The following is a 19,514-nucleotide window of genomic DNA, read 5'->3' as shown; positions in this document are numbered from 1 at the left end:
CACGGAGTTGCGGAGGGGTTGATCTGCGCGGAGTCGCAGAGTCGCCGGCACAGAATCACAGAGCGGTTGACCCAGTGCACTCCAAGTAGAATACTAGAGTTTGGCGAACTTAACAATTGGCGCCATGTTGTCACCAAACTGTTCACTTGCTATTGGAACATACTTTTTCGACTTTTACACCCTTACATACCTTTAACTTTAGGCCTCTTAGAGCTTTAACTTTAGACCCTCAAGATTCCTCAATACCTTTAAGACCCCATTAGACCCTCAATACGCTCAGCAAGTAAAAGCCATCTCATGTAAAAAAAATAAAAGAAAAAAAATAGGGGTTGATCGCCGAGGTTGAGTCGAGGTTTATAAGTTTATTCTGGAACTGAAAATACAATTTAATGATGAATTATTGCGAGTTACAAAGTACAACACATTAGTTAAACATTTACACCAAAGGAAGCATGGAAAACAGAAAAGAAAAACCACAATAACAACAACGCTATGAAATGCTTGGTTGACTAAAAAAACAAGAAGCATTTGCGAAAGCTAGCAAACATCATCTGGTCCCAACCATCCCAGTCGTATCACCAGGTGTACCTGTAATTCACTGCTGGTGTGTCTGTATTTAACATGATTGTTCCCGTTTTTCCTCATGCAATTCTCAGTTCAGTCTTTTTGCCACAGCTTTGCACGGCCATGCTTTTACTTCCAAGTTCACCCCCTGACGTTGATTTGTTGAGCAAACTCGGCTGTTTTTTGTTGCTTTTGGCATCTATTTGAAGCCGCACATTGAAGACGTTTTCCAGCATTTTGGTCTCACATCATGACATGTAGGAAGAGCGATATCCTTTGAGAGAGCATCTGCTTGCTTCACAAGTCATGTCTTCAGGTTTGTGTCATTGCCGAGTTTGGCCTCACATGCTCTGAAGAGGACTTCAGCTCTTTGAATGATACAATCATCAGAGCAGTGCGTCAGACAGCCTCTTTGTTCTCCTTGAGTTCAGTAGGCTGCTCTGTTCTGCTTGGATAATTGTAGCACTACATGACAAGTTGCCATTGACCGAGTTTACTGGATCCTATCGATGTTTCAGATGAAGAACCTGTTTGCTGGTCAAGGAACTCTGCAAAAAATTCCCTGTCATCCTCATGGTAGCTTCCCAGATTTTCAAGACAGTCGTGGGTAAAGCGTGATGTCAATACGTACAAATATGCCTTCCTCCAGCATATCTGCTTGTGGATTCAAGATCAAATGAGTGGACAAGATGACACCAGTCTGTACTGGTTTCCAGTGCCCTTGCTGTCCTATGGATAGCTTTTTGAAGACCCAAATGGATGATTCAAGATGAGCCACTGCTTCCTTGTAGGCTTCATCGTTGAGTTTAATGAGCGCATCAAATCAAACCATCTAGTCACAAAATCGATGAACCATGCAGTGGTTAGCAGAGCTGGGTCATATCCTTCACAGTCAGCAAAATAGCGAAGAGCTGAACTGAGCGTGACTGAAGACGTTGAGGGCATTAGATACAGGAACACATTGATTTACATCTCAAATGCGTTCTTGAAAAGTGCGACTTAAATCGGATCAATTTTTCTCATAAGAAACACAGTGATGGAACTATAACGGCACTCGGTAGAACTCATGCCCCCGCCAGGCTGAACAGCTTACAGTTTGTATCCCACTGATAGGCCGGATCTGGATCCAGACCTGAACCAAAATCGAAGCGGCTTGTTCTTGTCGCCTAACCAACTTATCCAACTTGTTTTGTCATTACTCCTCCAACTTTTTGAAATGTCATGTTATTTATCGTTTTTGAACCTATCAATGGTTTTTCATTTGGTCATGAACTCTGGGAGAGGCCCTAGTTTGTCGCGTGTAAATACGGTTCATTAGTGGTCCGAGAGACATTGCGCTTTCTCTAGGTCTGCTGTCCAGATTGTGCTGTTGACTTTGAGTGCACCTGCACCATGCCAGGTGTGAGTCTTTCCCCTAAGGTAGGCATATAGGTGATTAGGTGCAGTCTTTGCTTGACTAGCAAGCCGATAATTATCGTACTGGTGTCTCGCCTCCTTGAGGCTTTGCTTACACCAGCGACTTAAAGCCTTAATGACAGTGTAGTGCGCCTCTGAGCTTGTGTTTCAGTCGTGCCTCCACTATTTCTGCTTTGTTGCCAGGAGCTTCAGAGTGCCCCTCATCAACCACAGAATTCTATTTTTCTGACACTTGCTGTTCTGGGGCAGATTTACTCACGAGGTCTCGAATAACTGATCTGACATGAAGCCACGCTTGATCTGCTCGATCTATATCCTCTTGTTCCCATTGTATATTGGTGGCTGCTGATCTCATTCCCACAATGTGGTGCTTGCCCGTTGCTATCCGTGGTACATCGTTGGGTAGGAAGTGCCACCAGTGAGGCATTACATGATCGCTCCTGCCCAATGCTGGCAGAGGTGGTTGCATTTGTGCATCCTCGTTATCCTTGGTGAATACAAGATCCAGACATGATGCCTTCGGCCCTCAGAGAATGGTGTAGGCTCCACTACATGCTGTGTGAGTAATTATTCGGAAGCTACGTCCAACACTCGACTGCCGAAACAGTTTGGCGCTCCAGTGGATGTCAGGCTAAACCAGTTGACATGGGGTGCATTGGGGTCTCCTATGAATAGCACATTTCTCATTGCCAAGCAGTGGTGCGTGGTTTCCGCAATGAGTTCCAGGTCCTGGTCCCTCAAATTGCTGGGTGGCCTGTATAGGACCCCCACGGCTAGGTTGTGAGAGCCTTGTATAATTATTTTGCACCAAACAGACTCGCAGCTTACTGAGGAAAGGGCAGAGTCGATCGGAACGTACGTCAACACCGGGGTCTTCACAATGTACAAAAGTACGCCTCCTCTCCAAGAATGGAGTCCCGCAATCTTTCCATAGAATGGAGTAGCCTGGGATGGCTACTCCCCCATCCGTGATTTATTCTGTGAGCCAGGTCTCGGTTATCCTAATAACTAATGGTGAGTGCTCTTTCATAAGAACTAAACTCATCCATCTTATTGATGAGACTTTGTGCATTGATGCTGCGTGTCATGATGATTGTCCGTTTCGCAAATCTTAGATGTTACAATCTGCGCCCCGCAGGTTCTGTATCTGAGGCCAAATCCCACTTTGTACTGAATTTCGTCCGGATCCGTTGCATGTTAATTACCCCGTTTCCCGCAGAGCGTGGGGAAGTGGGTGTGTTCCGTTAGCAAGCAGCTTGCTTACAGCTCACCAAGCAGCTTGCTTGATTAAAAGCGCTCAAACAAGCACTTCAACAGAACGTGTGTGTGTGCGTGTGTTAACATTTTTACCATTTGAGTTTTTGATGACATATGTTCAGCAGAGACTAATGAGAATACGGGGAACACTAATTAATCACAGTAACTTAAATGGTTCTCAGTAGCACAGTGCTGCAAGAGATGGCGATGTTATTTATATAATAACCGCTTCCATATTTCTCTTTTGAAACTTTTGCCATTTTATTATGAATTTATGAGTATTGGGAACACTAATTAATAAATTTTGTGTTTTTTTATATTATTTTTTAGCTGTTTTCATCAAGCTTAGTTGAAGTACCTTCGCACTCATCTTGCATTGTTAAACCAAACGAAGTGCGTGTTTGGTAGCGCAAACTTTTTCCCCAAGGGAAAACCTGCCAGTGAGACCACAAGTGAAAATGAACACTTGGCGGCAACAACAGTTACTGAATCTGAAAGTATGCTGGTGGCTACTGCATCTGCCTTAAATAAAATCAGTCTCTTAGGAAGCGGGTGTTTCTAGTGCTGTTCAGATATCATCAATTTCTAATCCCTTTTCTTAAAAATCGATCATCATACTCTGTGCGGTGTGTGGGTTTGCAGTGTGTGTGTGGGTTTGCTTGTATGCACTCCTAAACCGCTAGACCGAATGAGTTGAAATTTGGTGGTTGTACATGTGCTGTGCCTGGGAGGGTTTTTATGCGTTGGAAAAAAAAACATAGTTGTGAGGGTTTGGAAGGGATAGGGACAATGCAAATTATTTACGTAAATATGGACATATTGTGGAGCCTGTTTCAATATGTACATACCCGGTGTGCACCCCGGTTTAGAATAGGTACACCGTATCCCTGCCTGTCGTATGAGGCGACTAAGAGGGTTGGCGTCAGGACGGGCATCCGGCCATAAAAACATTGCCTCAAAAAGAGAACCATGACAATTATGGACAGGGTACAGCCCGAAGTGGAGATCGGTTTCTGAGGTTTGGGACATGGAATGTAGGACAATGACAGGGAGATCAGGAGAAGTGGTGGAAGTATTGGTCAGAAGAAGAGTGGACATATGTTGTGTGCAAGAGACGAGATGGAAGGGAAGTGGTGTGAGAATGGTGAAGGGTAGGCAGGGACAGAAATACAAGTTTGTGTGGCAAGGGTGCCCGGAGGGCGTGAATGGTGTTGGTGTCCTGTTTTCTGAGGAGTTTGTAGACCGTGTGGTGAGTGTGACTAGAGTGACTGATAGGTTGATGATGGTGAAAATGATGATTGGAAAGCTCTTGGTGAACATCATCTCGGGATATGCTCCGCAGGTTGGTCGGAGCGATGAAGAGAAGGACAAGTTCTGGTGTGCGATAGAGAAGCTCATGGAAAACGTGAAAGATGAGGAAGTTGTTGTGGTAGGAGGAGACCTAAATGGACATGTGGGAAGGAGTATGGACGATTTTGAGGGAGTTCATGGGGGTTACGGATATGGTGTGAGAAATGGAGAAGGTGAAAGGATTTTGGAGTTTGCTGATGGAGCTGATTTGTTGATTTGTAATACTCAGTTCCAGAAAGAGGATAATAAGCTTGTTACATACACATCAGGTGGGTCGATGACAACCGTTGACTACCTGATGGTGCGTAGGCGAGATAGGGGGCACCTCCGGGACACAAAGGTGATCCCGGGGGAGGAGGCTGTTTCACAGCACCACTTGGTTGTCTGCGGCATAAGGGTGAAAGGTGCGAGGAGAGCTCGGCGGGTGAAGTACCAACCGAGAATGAAGGTGTGGAGGTTGAAAGAGGTGACAGTAAGGGAGGCATTAAAAGAGAGGCTGAGTAGGGTAGAGGATGATGTGGTTGAGCTTGAAAGTGGTTGGATGTCAATGAAAGATAGTCTGTTGGGAGCCTTTGGTGAGGTATGTGGATGGACAAAAGGGCCACCGAGGCACTCGGAAACATGGTGGTGGGATGATGAAGTTGGAAAGAGGATTGACGAGAAGAGGAAGAAGTTCAAGGAGTGGCAGAAGGCGAAGGGTACGGGAGCAGAAAAAGCAGAGCATGAAAGTTATAAGGCAGCCAAGGAGGCTGCAAAGAAAGAGGTAGCAAAGGTGCAGGAGGCATGTAGGAAAATGTTCGGAGAACGCTTGGATTCGGAAGAAGGTCAGAGAGCGGTATTCAGGATTGCAAAGCAGATAGCGAAAGAGAGGTGCGATGTGATGGGGGTGAGTTGCTTAAAGGATGAAGTGGGACAAATCGTTGTGGACCCAGATGGAATTAAAGGAAGATGGAAAAGATATATGGAAATGCTGTTGAATACAGAGAATGAATGGGATGGCAACATAGAGAGTAACCCGGTTTTAGGACCGGCAGAGAAGATAACTGAGAAGGAAGTTGAGGAAGCGATAAAAGCAATGAAGAGTTGAAAAGCGGGAGGGCCGACGGGAGTTGTAGGAGATATGTTGAAGGCAGCAGGAAGTTGGGGTGTGAAGAGAATGACAGAGATCTGTATTCTGGTGGTGAAAGAAGGCCGCATTCCAGTGGATTGGGAACTGAGTACCCTCGTCCCTCTATACAAGGGAAAAGGTGACCCTCTGGAGTGTGGCTCGTACCGAGCGATAAAGTTATTGGAGCATGGAATGAAGGCATTGGAAAGGGTGTTGGAGAGGAGGATAAGGAAGAAGGTGAAGATCGACGAAATGCAGTTTGGATTTATGCCAGGAAGAGGAACGACAGACACGCTCTTTATTGTAAGGCAGTTGCAGGAGAAGTACATGGAGAAGAGGAAGAAGTTGTTTCTTGGGTTTGTTGATATGGAGAAAGCATTCGATAGGGTTCCACGCGAAGTATTGACATGGGCATTGAGGAAGTTAGGAGTGGAGGAAGGGTTGATCAGAGTAGTGATGGCAATGTACAAAAGAGTGCGCACAGCTGTAAGGACGAAGGACGGGAACAGTGGTGAGTTTGAGGTGAAGGTGGGAGTGCATCAGGGGTCGGTACTAAGTCCACTACTATTTGTAGCTGTGATGGAGGTGCTGGCTCAGAACGTAAATGAGGGTTTACCGTGGGAGTTGTTGTATGCAGATGATCTGGTGTTTGCGGAAAGTATGGATGGACTGAAGGAAAAAATGAACAAGTGGAAGGAATGTATGGAGACAAAAGGTCTGAAGGTGAATTTCGGAAAGACGAAGGTGTTGGCAAGTGGGAAAGCATGTGGTGAGGTGGAAAGAACTGGGAACTGGCCATGTGCTGTGTGCAGGAAGGGTGTCGGAGTGAACTCCATTCAATGTACAATGTGCGCTGAGTGGGTTCATCAAAAATGTAGTGGTCTGAGAGGGTCATTAACCAGTGTGGCAGCTACATTCAAATGTAAGGTGTGCACAGAGGGAGCTGCAGATGGAGGAAATGTTAAGTTGGATCTTGGAGACGGCGTGAAGCTGGAAGTTGTGAAAACATTTTGCTCCCTCGGAGACATGCTGAATGGAGAAGGTGGATCAGACTTGGCAACGGTTGCTGGAGTGAGATGTGCATGGAAGAAGTTTCGGGAACTGAGTGGCGTGCTGATGAGGAGGGGAGTGTCGTTGAAGCTGAAGGGAAAGGTGTATGCTGCATGTGTGAGAAGTGTTATGAGTTATGGGAGCGAGACATGAGTAATGAACGTAGAGCAGCAACGAAGGTTGGAAAGGGTGGAAATGCGAATGGTTCGACGGATGTGCGGAGTATCGTTGAGAGAGAGAGGAAGACAAATGATGAATTGCGAAATATGATGGGAATAGAGCCTGTGGTTGATGCTGTGAAGAGGAACAGGTTGAGATGGTTTGGCCATGTGTTGAGGAAGGATTAAAGTGACTGGTTGAGAAGAGTGATGGAAATGAATGTAGAAGGAAGTAGAGGACGGAGAAGACCGAGAAAGACTTGGCTAAAGATGGTGGAAGAAGAAATGTGGGCAAAGGGGTTAACAAGGAGAGATGCAGAAAATAGGGCAAAATGGAGAAGATTGTCATGGGGACCGCAAGGCTAACCCCCGCTCTAGTAGGGAAAATGGCCTTTAAAATGCATGTTGTTGTTGTTGTTATATATATATATATATATATATATATATATATATATATATATATCAGTCAATATGCGACCTTCATATCATCAGTGGAGAACCGCCAGCAAGGTGTCCCATACAGCTGCTGCTGCACCTTGCTGGGAGCGATACGCACCGCCTGCCAACGCGGTGACGTTATCTCTGGTATCCACTCATCATATGGAGTCGACCTGGTTGCGGTTGGGAGTTACTAATAATGGTATCTGTAATCTGGTTCTCCAACCTAATGAGCGGACAACATGACGTCATCGCCATGCACGTCCGCCTTGCCTGCAAAGTTCCAGAGGAACCATCTAGCAGTGCGTCATTACGGATTATAAATACAGATACTGTCACAAGTGCATGCAAAACACACAGTTACCGACCTGGTTTCGCCCTTGTTGGGGCTTCATCAGGGCAACGCAGTGAGGCTTTCCATACACTTGTAACTCTGTGACCCTTTCGGTTTTTATATCAGTCACTATGCGACCTTCATATCATCAGTGGAGAACCGCCAGCAAGGTGTCCCATACAGCTGCTGCTGCACCTTGCTGGGAGCGATACGCACCGCCTGCCACGCGGTGACGTTATCTCTGGTATCCACTCATCATATGGAGTCGACCTGGTTCCCAGCTCCCAGCTGGTGCAGCAGCAGCTGTATGGGACACCTTGCTGGCGGTTCTCCACTGATGATATGAAGGTCGCATAGTGACTGATATAAAAACCGAAAGGGTCACAGAGTTACAAGTGTATGGAAAGCCTCACTGCGTTGCCCTGATGAAGCCCCAACAAGGGCGTAACCAGGTCGGTAACTGTGAGTTTTGCATGCACTTGTGACAGTATCTGTATTTATAATCCGTAATGACGCACTGCTAGATGGTTCCTCTGGAACTTTGCAGGCAAGGCGGACGTGCATGGCGATGACGTCATGTTGTCCGCTCATTAGGTTGGAGAACCAGATTACAGATACCATTATATATATATATACATATATATATATATATATATATATATATATTTATATATATATATATATATATATATATATATATATATATATATATATACATATATATATATATATATATATATATATATATATATATATATATATATATATATATATATAATATCTCGATATCACAGTACTTACTTTTTCCACATGCGAAATTTGCATTCATGTTTATTTAAATTATACAATGGACTACAAAATGTAAATGTTTCATAATATTTGTTATATTATATCCGCTAACCCCCGCTCTTGCAGGGAAAATGGCCTTAAAATGCATGTTGTATGTCACCTTTATCTATCAATATTGTTGAAATGAAGATCAAATAACTGTATGTTGAAATATGTTGAAAAAGTCAAAACTTTACAAGGGTTGTACTTACTTTTTCACGTGACTGTATATATATATACACTAGCTGAGGTACCCGGCTTCGCCCGGGTTGAATAAGAATAAGACAAATATATGATGAAAAGAACATGTATATTTTAGAGCAATATCACAGTACATTTCCTACATGACGTTTTGTCAATTGTCAATTTCTCAAAACCTCTTGGTATACAACATTTCTGGTTTGCTTACTTGGTGCCAAGACATAAAGATTGCTTGGTTTTCCAACCCTCGAGCAGCCCACGTACAGCTGGCCATGGGAAGTACCCGGCATTGCCGGGCGGGGGAAGGGAGGGGAGGGGGAAGGGGAGGGGAGGGTGGGCAGGGGAGAAGAGGGGGGAGGGGAGGGTGGGCAGGGGAGAAGAGGGGGGAGGGGAGAGAGAGGGGGGAGGGGAGAAGAGGGGGGAGGGGAGAAGAGGGGGGGAGGGGAGAAGAGGGGGGAGGGGGAGGAGGAGAGGAGAGAAGAGGGGGGGGATGGGGAGAAGGGGAGGGGGTAGGGATATATATATATATATATATATATATATATATATATAAAAGAAAGTTTTTGTTTGTTTGTTTGTCTGCACGTGCTAATCTCCTGAACGGTGAAAGATAGGAGGAAACCTCTGAAACAAAAAATGTCGGGACGGGCCCCGGGAAGGTTATAGGCTAGGTGGCGAGGCAGCCTTGGCCGGGCTCAGCCCATTTCGCAATTAAAAGCTGAGCTGAATTATAGTAGTCAATCTTGTATGGCCACGAGTAAAAGCTGAATTGTAGTAGTAAGACCTATGTACAGAAGATTAAATTCATTCAAAAAGAACCCGGGCAATGCCGGGTGCATTCAGCTAGTTAAAAATAAAAATCAGCTAAATGTGCAATTCAAAATTTTCTGTGTGTGGGAAGAACGTATACCTTCTAACATGTCATACAGCCATGCTTCTTGCAAACGGTATGGGTGTGTGCACATTTAATAAGCCTCCAAATTAGCTTTGTGGCGAATTTAGAATATAAAATATTCCCCAAATTTAACGTTTGCGAGTACACCCACTCCCAATGGAAGCGGCACGAATGGTCATGTTATTATCCTCTCTGTGGTATATAGATTACCGTAGATCTAGGCTGGGGTCCGATAGTCTTTAGTGGATGTGATAAGCATATGCAATGCCTCTAGGACGTCGGGTTTCCTCCCTTTCATTTCAGTGTTAAACGGCAGTGGCGACTGTTTAAAAAGGTAATCATACGTGTTTGTGGTTTGTAATGTTTTTTACTTCTGGTAGTTGTTTGCCTCAAAATGGCACGATAAGCTATTTATACATGCTAACGTGGCATTTGTCCAAGGAGGGAAAACCCCTTGGGGAGAAGGGATATTATTAGTGTTGCTTGATCTTGATTAGTGTTGTTTGATCTCCGATCATCAATTTGGATTCAGACCAGGTCATTCTACTCTGAACATGTTGCTTCTGCTGTCTCAACAATGGATGGACGTCCTCAATGCCAAAACAGGAAATCAGAGCTGTCTCCATTGACATATCACTTGCCTTCAATACGGCCTGGCACCCAGCTCTGCTCACCAAACTCTCCTCCTATGGTATCCATGGAAATCTCCTCGTATGGCTTGCGGACTTTCTCTCTGGTCGTAGCAACGTGTGGCCCTGAATGGATTTCTCTCATCTCCCCTTCCTGTTCTGGCTGGAGTTCCCCAAGGTAGTGTTCTGGGCCCTGTGCTATTTCTGGTCTTCATCAATGATCTCTCCGACTCTCTGGAAAATCCTCTCTATCTCTTTGCTGATGACTCCACTCTCTGCCGCTCCATTCCTCATCCCTCAGATCGGCAGTCTGCAGCCTCCTCACTCTCTGCAGACCTGGACAAAATCACAGACTGGTCAAACAAATGGAACATGTCTTTCAATCCTGACAAATCTCACACTCTTACTATGTCTCTCCGAAAAGACCGACTGGAAAACCCTCCCATCCACTTTCTCAACAATCCTCTCCAAGAAGTTCTGTCACTCAAGCTTTTGGGTCTCACTATCTGCCATGATCTTTCTTGGGAAAACCACATTTCCAAGCTGCCCTCCAAAGCCAGTCGCCATCTGGGCATCCTCCGTCGTGCAAAGTCCTTCCTTGGCACACATGAGCTCCTCACCACATACAAGGCTTTCATCCGCAGCTCAATGGAATACTGTTCCCCCCTCTGGGCCGTTGCTCCTCCTCACACATAGCCCGGCTTCACGCTGTTGAAACCAAAGCTTTCAAAATCATTGGAATCTCCTGCGATGAAGCTAACTCCGAGGGCCTTTCACTCACTCACCGCAGGCAGGTTGGTGGTCTTTCTGTCTTCTACCGACTCCTCTCCGGCCTTGCTCCCCCAGCTCTCTCTGTGCTTTGTCCCCCAAATATTCCTTCAGGTCGCACAAGATCTGCCAGCAACCCTCTTATGGTTAAACTGCCAAAATCAAGGCTCTCTGCTCACCTTCACTCTTTCATTCCCCTTTTCTCCCACCTCTGGAACAAACTCCCCCACTCCCTTCAATCCCACCTCTCCCTCCAGGTCTTTAAAACAGCAGTTCACCACCATCTCTTATCTTCCCCCATCCAAAACCTTGATCTTTTCTTCCCCCGCTAATTTTCACCCCAGATACACTTTTTTGAAATTCCAACTTCCTTCCTGGAAGTCCTTGCAGTGTCCATATGTTTTATACCTCTCCCACCTCCCCCCAAGCCGTCTCCCTCCCACAGTTCTCTCGATGTCCTTGCTCTCCAATGTTGTGTTTGTGTCCATCCTTCCCCCTCTCTCCCCATCTTGTCTACCGCTCCCCTTATTTTGTGTTTTGTGTGTCGGTTTGACTTTTTGTGTGATTAATGTTAGCTCTTTCACGAGCCTCGATCTTGTGTACAAAAAAAAAAAAAAAGTATTAATATTGTTTTGTAATAACATTAAGACTATGCTATTATCATTATTGTCATTACTTTTGTTATGAGAAGTGACCTTGGTAAAATGCCATGTTAAATGTCTTAACACCTGGTGTTGGCTTAGCGGTTAGGGTGCCGGCTTGGGATCCTAGGATCCTGGGTTCGAATCCCGGTCGATCGCTGAATTAACGCCATGGGGGTTGACTCAGCCTGTCATCCTTCCGACGTCGGCAAATTGAGTACCAGCTTGCTGGGATGAATGATCACGGTGTGTACCCCGATTTAGAATAGGTACACCGTATCTGACCAAGGGTTGGCGTCAGGAAGGGCATCCAGCCATAAAAACATTGCCTCAAACAGGGAACCATGATTGTCATGGGGCCCGCAAGGCTAACCCCCGCTCTAGCGGGGAAAATGGCCTTAAAACGATAATTCATTCATTCATTCAAATGTCTTAACACAGATTTCGCCCAATGTGTAAACCACCTTTGGGAGGGTGGAAAATGAAGTTGCGACAACCTCCATCGTGTGACTCATCGTCCTCCTGTCAAATTTGTTTGAGAATGAATAAGTACCGACTGAATGTATCCTGGGCTAAAATACACACAGACACCAAGTTGCATGATTACTATGATTAGTATTTTGCGATTTATCAAATGACAGCTTAAACCCTGCGAGTGTAAATGTGATTGGTTTCATTCATTCGTAAAGATCACCTTGAAGTTTGGCTCATGCCGCTTATGCAGTGCTCCCTGTAGGTGGAGTAGTAACTTGGAATTCGTCCACAAGTGTCAACACACATTGTCCGACTATTTGATGAAAACTCTTTGGTATCGTTAACATACATCATGCATCAAATGCCACCAGACGAGACTCTAGCTTATTGTCCCATCCGACGATCGACATACTCGTGGATTTAACGTGTTGCCTGCAAAGTGCCATATGACGGTTCGCCTTCATTTCGAGAATTGCACCAGACTGGATAGCTCAACGGCAAGTACTCTATACCTCTGAGCTATCCAGTCGGCCTCCGTAAACACGATATAAGAGTCCGAATATGTTTCAATATTGTATTGTGTAATGCACTGTTTCATTGGATTCATAACATCCCCACCTCCCTTTTCTTTGCTCTAAATGTCAGATAAAGTGTTCGAAGGGCCCTTGTGATGCATTGACCTTTTTGAATGTGTGACAGATGCCATGGATGAGCTTGAACAGCGGGTCAAAGAGTTCTTCAATAACGCAAAGAACAGCAAACCTGAGTGGCGAGAAGAGCAGATGGAGGCAATCAGGAAGGTGCAAATAGCATGAGCAATCGCCATTCTTGTTTGCAAAGCACACAAATTCTAATATGTATTTGTTTTATCCTCCCCAATGTGTGTATTTATTTTTGTACTTTTCCTATTTGATGAACGAGGAAGGCTGCCGGCGTTTACACAAGTTACTTCCCTGTAATTCTGTGCATTGTAAAAAGCAATTGTTGCATTTCCAACATGCAGAGTAATGTTAAATGCCTGCTTTGTATTCTGTTTTATGCTGTGCAGGACTATAGTAAAGCACTGGAGGATGCGGATGAAAAAGTGCAGTTGGCGAATCAGATATATGATCTGGTATGTCTTTTGTACAACTTTGAGAAGGGAGTCCAAAATTAAGTTTGTTGAAATGTGTACTATGGAGTGAAGGGTTAGTTTGAGGTGGGGTGGAGGAATTTTATTTTCTAAGTCCTACTCTAAATACTCTGCCCTGGAGCGGCGGTTTTTGAAGAGATGTAAATACCAGCCTCACGCATTGCATTTTTTTACACATTAATGGAATTCAAAGTTTTTTTTATGTACTCTTCGTATATATTTCGCCAATAAATGATGGAAATGTTTGGGTTTTTTTGTCATTCTGTGAGCGTGACCGAAAATCGACGTTTATCCACATTTACCGATAAAAATCGAATCCTGCCAAGCCTACTTTGTAGCACACTACACGAGTTGTCTTATTGGCAATGAATGTTTTATGAGAGGATAGGACGTTCAAAGCAATTAAATATTTATTCTGTGAGACGGTGTCTGAAAACCATGGGTTCTACGCTTTGAATGTGGGGAGACAAGTGGAGTGCAGAATCCTTGGTCAACCGAGACTTGTAGGATGTGAGTGACTGGGAGCTGTATAATATTATTTTTTTTGGGGGGGGGGGAGGAAGGGGTTTTTGAGGCCTATGAAAGGTGATGGAGGAGAGAGTCTGTTGTGCCTTTCTCCATCACTTCCCTTCATCCTCAAACCCTAATCCTCAAACCTCAACTTAATGATCTGGGAAGCAATTGAATAAGACGATGTCACACCGCCTCTTGGTACTGATTGTTACACAATCAGAGCCGACAGGCAAAGCTTTCTCAATGTTTGCATCACTTTGCTCTCTGTGAAGGCAATGGGCTGGATAAGGTGACTAGAATGCGAAACTGTTATCTCTTTCACTCGTTTTGTCAATTTTTCCCCCTCAAACTGACCTGAAGCAGTAGCTATAATCTAAGAACCTCAGTCAAGGCCTATAAGGTTCACTGGTGCGGATGATCACTGAAAGTCTGTTGCATTCCAGGTTGACAGACACTTGCGCAAGCTAGACCAAGAGCTGGCCAAGTTCAAGATGGAGCTGGAGGCCGATAATGCGGGCATCACTGAAATACTCGAACGCCGTACGCATTAGCAATTTCCTACATCTTCAATCCTTTCTTTTGCCTTTTGGAGTGACTGTGTGCAGCTCGGAAACAAACAAACACCTGTTCTTCTTGCAATGCCGTCGGTTCATTGCATCCTTCCTTCTGTCACCTCACTCTTCCATGAGCCTAGACTAGACTTTATACACAATTTTTCATTTTAAAGCAATATAGATCATTTTATCTCAAAGCTAATAATGTCCCTTGCTATGTTGCTGGATCTTCTATGGTTTTTTTTCAACCTAATTTTAACACTTTGATCTTGCGAAAGGAAGGGATTTCAAATTCAAGTTGTACATTTTCTCTTATCACCTCTCGCATGCCAGCTCTTTGTGTTTTTCTGATTGTGTTAATTTACCGATGGAATCGTTTGTGGAGCGTGTGAGTCTGCGTGGCTGAGAGAGTGCTTTGTCCTGCAGGTTCATTGGAACTGGACAATCCTCCAGCTTCGATGAACAACCAACACGCACATTCTCACTCCCGCCCAGACAGTGAGTGCCGGAACTTTGCTTCGTCTTCTTGTCATCGCATTCCATACGTGTTGTGCATGTGGTTTTGCTTTTAATTGTTTTATACAAAGTAGAATATGGTGGGTATGTTCTTTCATAACATCAGTACTGAATGTTTTGATTATCCTTTGTAGGTGAAAAATGGCCTTGGATGCACACTAATTTCAAATATTCTGCAAGCCACATACACTTGAGCTCCTTGAGACGAGTTTTGATCAGTCATTCATTAATCTTGTATGCAGCCTGTGGCTGCTGGTTGCATCATTTGCTGAGGGTGCAGCTGTGCCACTGATGCTGCCCACCCTGTAAGTTAGGGGAGGAATTTGGAATTTGGTCATTGTGCCGGTGACAGCTCACCTACACTTCGTTAAGGACACCGTTGGATCTTTAACCTTCCACCAAGTAATGCCGGCAGACGGGACACCCAGTTTAACATCCATCTGAGGAATGGCCCACACAATGATAAATCGCCCTGCCTGCGTAAAAGCCGGATTAAAATGGGTCGAGATTCGAACCCAGGCGACACAGCCATGAGGTCGGTGTGCATACCTCAAGGTCATCCTGCCAGCCACGTGGTGGTCAGTGCAGTGATGCGTGGTATTTTTTTGGCAAAATGGCTACTGTTTGTTAAATATACTGTCATAGCATAAAACCACTTCAGATGGTATCTGCTTGCTGCTGTAGAACGAAAGATGGTGGCTAACCCAGTGAGCTACATCATGTCCGAGCATCCGGAGAAGAGGTTCAAGTCGGATGTTTTGCTGTCTACCTTGACAGGCGCTGCAGATGCGAGCAAGGAGAATATTGCTGGTAAGCCACAAACTTAGAATTGCGATTTCATTTTAAAATCCCTCGAATGGCCTTTTTGGGGGGAGAGTGGTGGGGTTAAGGGTGTCAATTGGGATGTTTTTACTCCCGCCAGGGAGTAATGCATTCGTGTGTGTGTGTGTGTGTGTGTGTGTTTGTGTGTGTGTGTGTGTGTGTGTGTTCGTGTGTTTGTGAACAAGATATCTGGAAAAGTTCTGAACGAATTTGGATGAAAGTTGGTGGGATGATTGCCCTTGGGATGAGGAAGAATTGATTAGTTTTTGGTGAAGCTCAGGATATTATTCCGGATCCAGGAATTTCTTTTTGGGAATTTTTTTTTCTGTTTTCCTGCATTGAAGCTTTTAATCTTATTCTTAAATGATGTTTTTCTCCTCTAATTCCGAGATATATCAAAATAAATTCTCTGACAGTTAGGGCCTACTTTCTTTTTCATTTATTGTTTTGGGGAGAGGGGATGTTAAACAAAACGTATTATTCCAACTTGACCCACGGCGGGAGTATGCGCTCCACTGAATGGCGTTCTAGTTATTTATTTTATTTTGTTCGGATTCCTAAAAGTTTTTGGAATTTGCTTTTCATTGATTTATCGGCATTTCGACATATCTTGTATTTTACTTGTCGATTGTCTTCTCCTTTCCAGGCTACCGTGGGGGTGCCATTACCCCAGCAATGATTGGGGCCACATATCCCATGGCGGCAGCACAACCACTTGCGTCATATGGCCTGGCGGGTTTCGGTGCCAGCACGTTATCTATTGCAGCTGCACATGCAGTTCAGGCAACTGCCCAGGTGTGTGTGTGTGTGTGTGTGTGTGTGTGTGTGTGTGTGTGTGTGTGTGTGTGTGTGTGTGTGTGTGTGTGTGTGTGTGTGTGTGTGTGTGTGTGTGTGTGTGTGTGTGTGTGTGTGTGTGTGTGTGTGTGAGTGATAAAGGATGTAATTCAATATGACGGTGATTGTCTATTTGCTCTGAGCTTCCGTTCCTTTTTGAGCTGTTGCCGAGTACCGAAGATGCTTAGGGTTGACCCAGAATGTCACACGCAGATGAAGGAGGGTCGCCGGACATCAAGCCTCAAAGCTACATGTGAGGCATTGGAGCGTGAGATTGGGTTGCCACGTGAAGGTACCACGATAAGCGGCATAACTGTGCTGGCAGGTGGCACCGGTTCTGGGGTAGGCTCGACTGATTCTCGCGTACGCAAAAACAAGTGAGTCCCGTTCAGCCTGTTGTGCTTCTCTTTCCGTGCATTGTCAGGCCTTCCGTTGACCTGCAAAAGAAAAAGAAAATATTTTACTCGATGACTGTCAAGATATAGCGCGCATATGAAGGTGTTGTTGTCATTGCTGCATCCAAGAAAAGGAGAGGTGGAATTGGCACAGTAGCAAATGGGAGGGAAGAGCATCACTTAGGGGGAGACGGTACCAAGACCCACCAAATTCCAAATTTCTGCCCTGACTACTACTGCTCTACTGAGTGCTGTTCTCGTTTGCATTGTAGATGTCTGATTTGTAAATGTTCAATCGATGCCATGGTGAAGGGCTAGATAGAGGACATTGAGATTTGGAAATATAGAGAACATTGCAGCTGCATTGAGTGGCTATTAGGGTGTTTCATATTATAGGTTTAAAATTAAAATATGACATTTTTGTTGACTTTGCTCATGCCCTCATTCCTATTTATATGCAAAGGTTGTCTGCCAATTTTGAGAAAGATCAGGTAATATTTAGAGGTTGCACAGTCTGCACACTTTTGAAATTTTACTCCAGTTCATTTAAGAAAAAGAAGAAGATTTTTTGCAAAATAAAAATTAATAAGACATCGAAAGAATTGTAAAACATTGAACATAACATAACACAATGAAATGAATATAAGCAGTGTGTGCAATGCAGTGTGTGTGCAATGTGTGTGCAATGCAATGAATATAAGCAGTGCAGACTATAAGTGTGCACTGTGCAACCTCTAAATATTATTCAATTTGTCTAAAATTTGGCATACGGGTCACTTAGATGAATAGAACCGAGGGGATGAGAAAAGTGACACCTAAATAGCAACTTCGGAAAATTGAAACACCCTAGTGGCTATGTTGTGTAGGTTTTCCCTTTTTTTATAATGCCTCCGTCGACGACGTCGCAGGAAGCATTATGTTTTCGGGTTGTCCGTCTTTGTCTGTCAGTCAGTCCGTCCGTGATAAGTTTTCGTTACCATGATAACTTGAGAACGCCTGAAGGGAGCTTAGTCATACTTGGTATTGGTATGTATAATGAGGTAGAGATTAACTGATTTGATTTTGGGGTCACGAAGTCAAATGTCATCTGTCCTGTCAGGTAAAAATTCTGTTACCGAGCTAACTTGTGAACCAGTCATGGGATTTTCACCAAACTTGGTATAATTATATATTATGATGCAAAGATAAACTGATTCAATTTTGGTGTTAAGAGGTCAAGGATCAGAGGTCATGCTAATGTCATGTGCCTACCCTGTAGTGAACACCGTAGGGGCGACACGGATGACCAAACGAGCTTTACTCCAAGGCGTTCAATCCAAAAATGACGGTATTCTTTACACACAAGGGAAAGGAAGATAACGAACTTACCTGGGCAGCTTCCACCCAACGTCTTCGCACCTGGAGTCCTGGATAATCAATCAACTCAATGACACAGAATTAAAATGTCCAAAAATACCGGCTTTATTGAAGAAATTCCGGTAACCAAATGATGCACGATGAAATAAAGTCCTAATTGGAGAGCCACCATACAGACTCAAGTACAAACAATGGGAAAAATAACTGTGAAAATAAATATGTTTGTGTGGCACTTAGCTCTAATCTGCTCTTGAACCTCGCCAGGAATCGTCCTGGGCCCATCTGAGCATCGATGGGTTTTTGGAATTGATGTAAACATGAAGAGTGTCATTGTGGTTTATTTTATTTAAATTTTTCTTTTTTTTTTTCTTTCAAGCTTGAATAAAATTATATATAATAATTTTTTTATCAGTCTTGCATCCGAGCAGTCAGATTTGCTTTTGGGATCAAGCGATAAAGTTAATTCGTCCTTGCGTGCGAAAATACGCTCATTGGCGTGAAGTCTGTGCGTGGGAACGACCTTGGCGCGCAGCTCGCTCTTCCAGCCGCCGAGCTCAAAGCGAGCAGGCTGTGCTCGTCCACTTGCCGTCTGCTCCACACCAGCACCCACGTCTCCCAGCGCAAGAGCACTATGAACTCCGACCACTCGCCGTCGAATCCCGAAAATCAGAGCAAGCCGAGAGAGAAACCACGAGCCAAGAAGAAGAGGAAAATGTCCGGACACACTTCGTTATTGAGGCCAGGACTCAAGAGGACGAAGAAGAGAGGAGAGAGAAAATGTCGGGCAATGTGTTCCTTTAGACTCGAGGCTCTGACATCATCTCACGACGTCTCCGTGTCCGCTCCTATCAGCGAGTGCCATCTTAGCAGTCTTTACTTGAACGAAATTCCGGACCAATCACTGCTCTTCGGGGCGTGGCCTCATGGACCTCCTGTGCTTGTGTGCTCACCAGTTCGGTGTTGTCAGCAGTAGTGCTCGATGTCCTGCTTCCGGTTGGTTTTTATTTAGTGTCATAAATGCGCGATTTCTTGGCTATGTTTGTGTGCTGTGTGTGTCATAAATAACAGGGGAAAAATAACAGAGGCCATTGCATACAGGGGATTACCATTAATCCCTAACTAATTAACATAACCCCACTCCTCATGATGGGAACGAAGATACGCTCTTCCACGACATACGGTCTACCGGATCCCTACTTATGATACATGAGGTTTCTTCTTCTTCACGACAGTCGGTGCACACTACCTTTGCAATTCTACCGGGACTAAGGTATTGCCTAC

General features: G+C 44.6%; 1 protein-coding gene across 1 annotated transcript in view; it reads left to right on the top strand.

Moving 5' to 3' along the window:
* The window catches only part of ING3 (inhibitor of growth family member 3), a 28,434-nt gene that overhangs the window by 3,724 nt on the left and 5,196 nt on the right, over window positions 1-19,514 (top strand). Inside the window, exons 3-9 of the mRNA XM_068098757.2 lie at window positions 12,811-12,911; window positions 13,160-13,225; window positions 14,200-14,296; window positions 14,737-14,808; window positions 15,511-15,636; window positions 16,295-16,443; window positions 16,696-16,859. Of these exons, the coding sequence (XP_067954858.1) occupies window positions 12,811-12,911; window positions 13,160-13,225; window positions 14,200-14,296; window positions 14,737-14,808; window positions 15,511-15,636; window positions 16,295-16,443; window positions 16,696-16,859 (775 nt within the window). The remainder of the gene's footprint in view (window positions 1-12,810; window positions 12,912-13,159; window positions 13,226-14,199; window positions 14,297-14,736; window positions 14,809-15,510; window positions 15,637-16,294; window positions 16,444-16,695; window positions 16,860-19,514) is intronic.

The sequence above is a fragment of the Myxine glutinosa genome, chromosome 1 (genome assembly GCF_964187855.1).
Source record: "Myxine glutinosa chromosome 1, kmMyxGlut1.1, whole genome shotgun sequence".
NCBI lineage: Eukaryota > Metazoa > Chordata > Myxini > Myxiniformes > Myxinidae > Myxine > Myxine glutinosa.
Note: the sequence above shows the minus strand (reverse complement) of the source record. Positions and strands in the feature narration are given on the sequence as shown.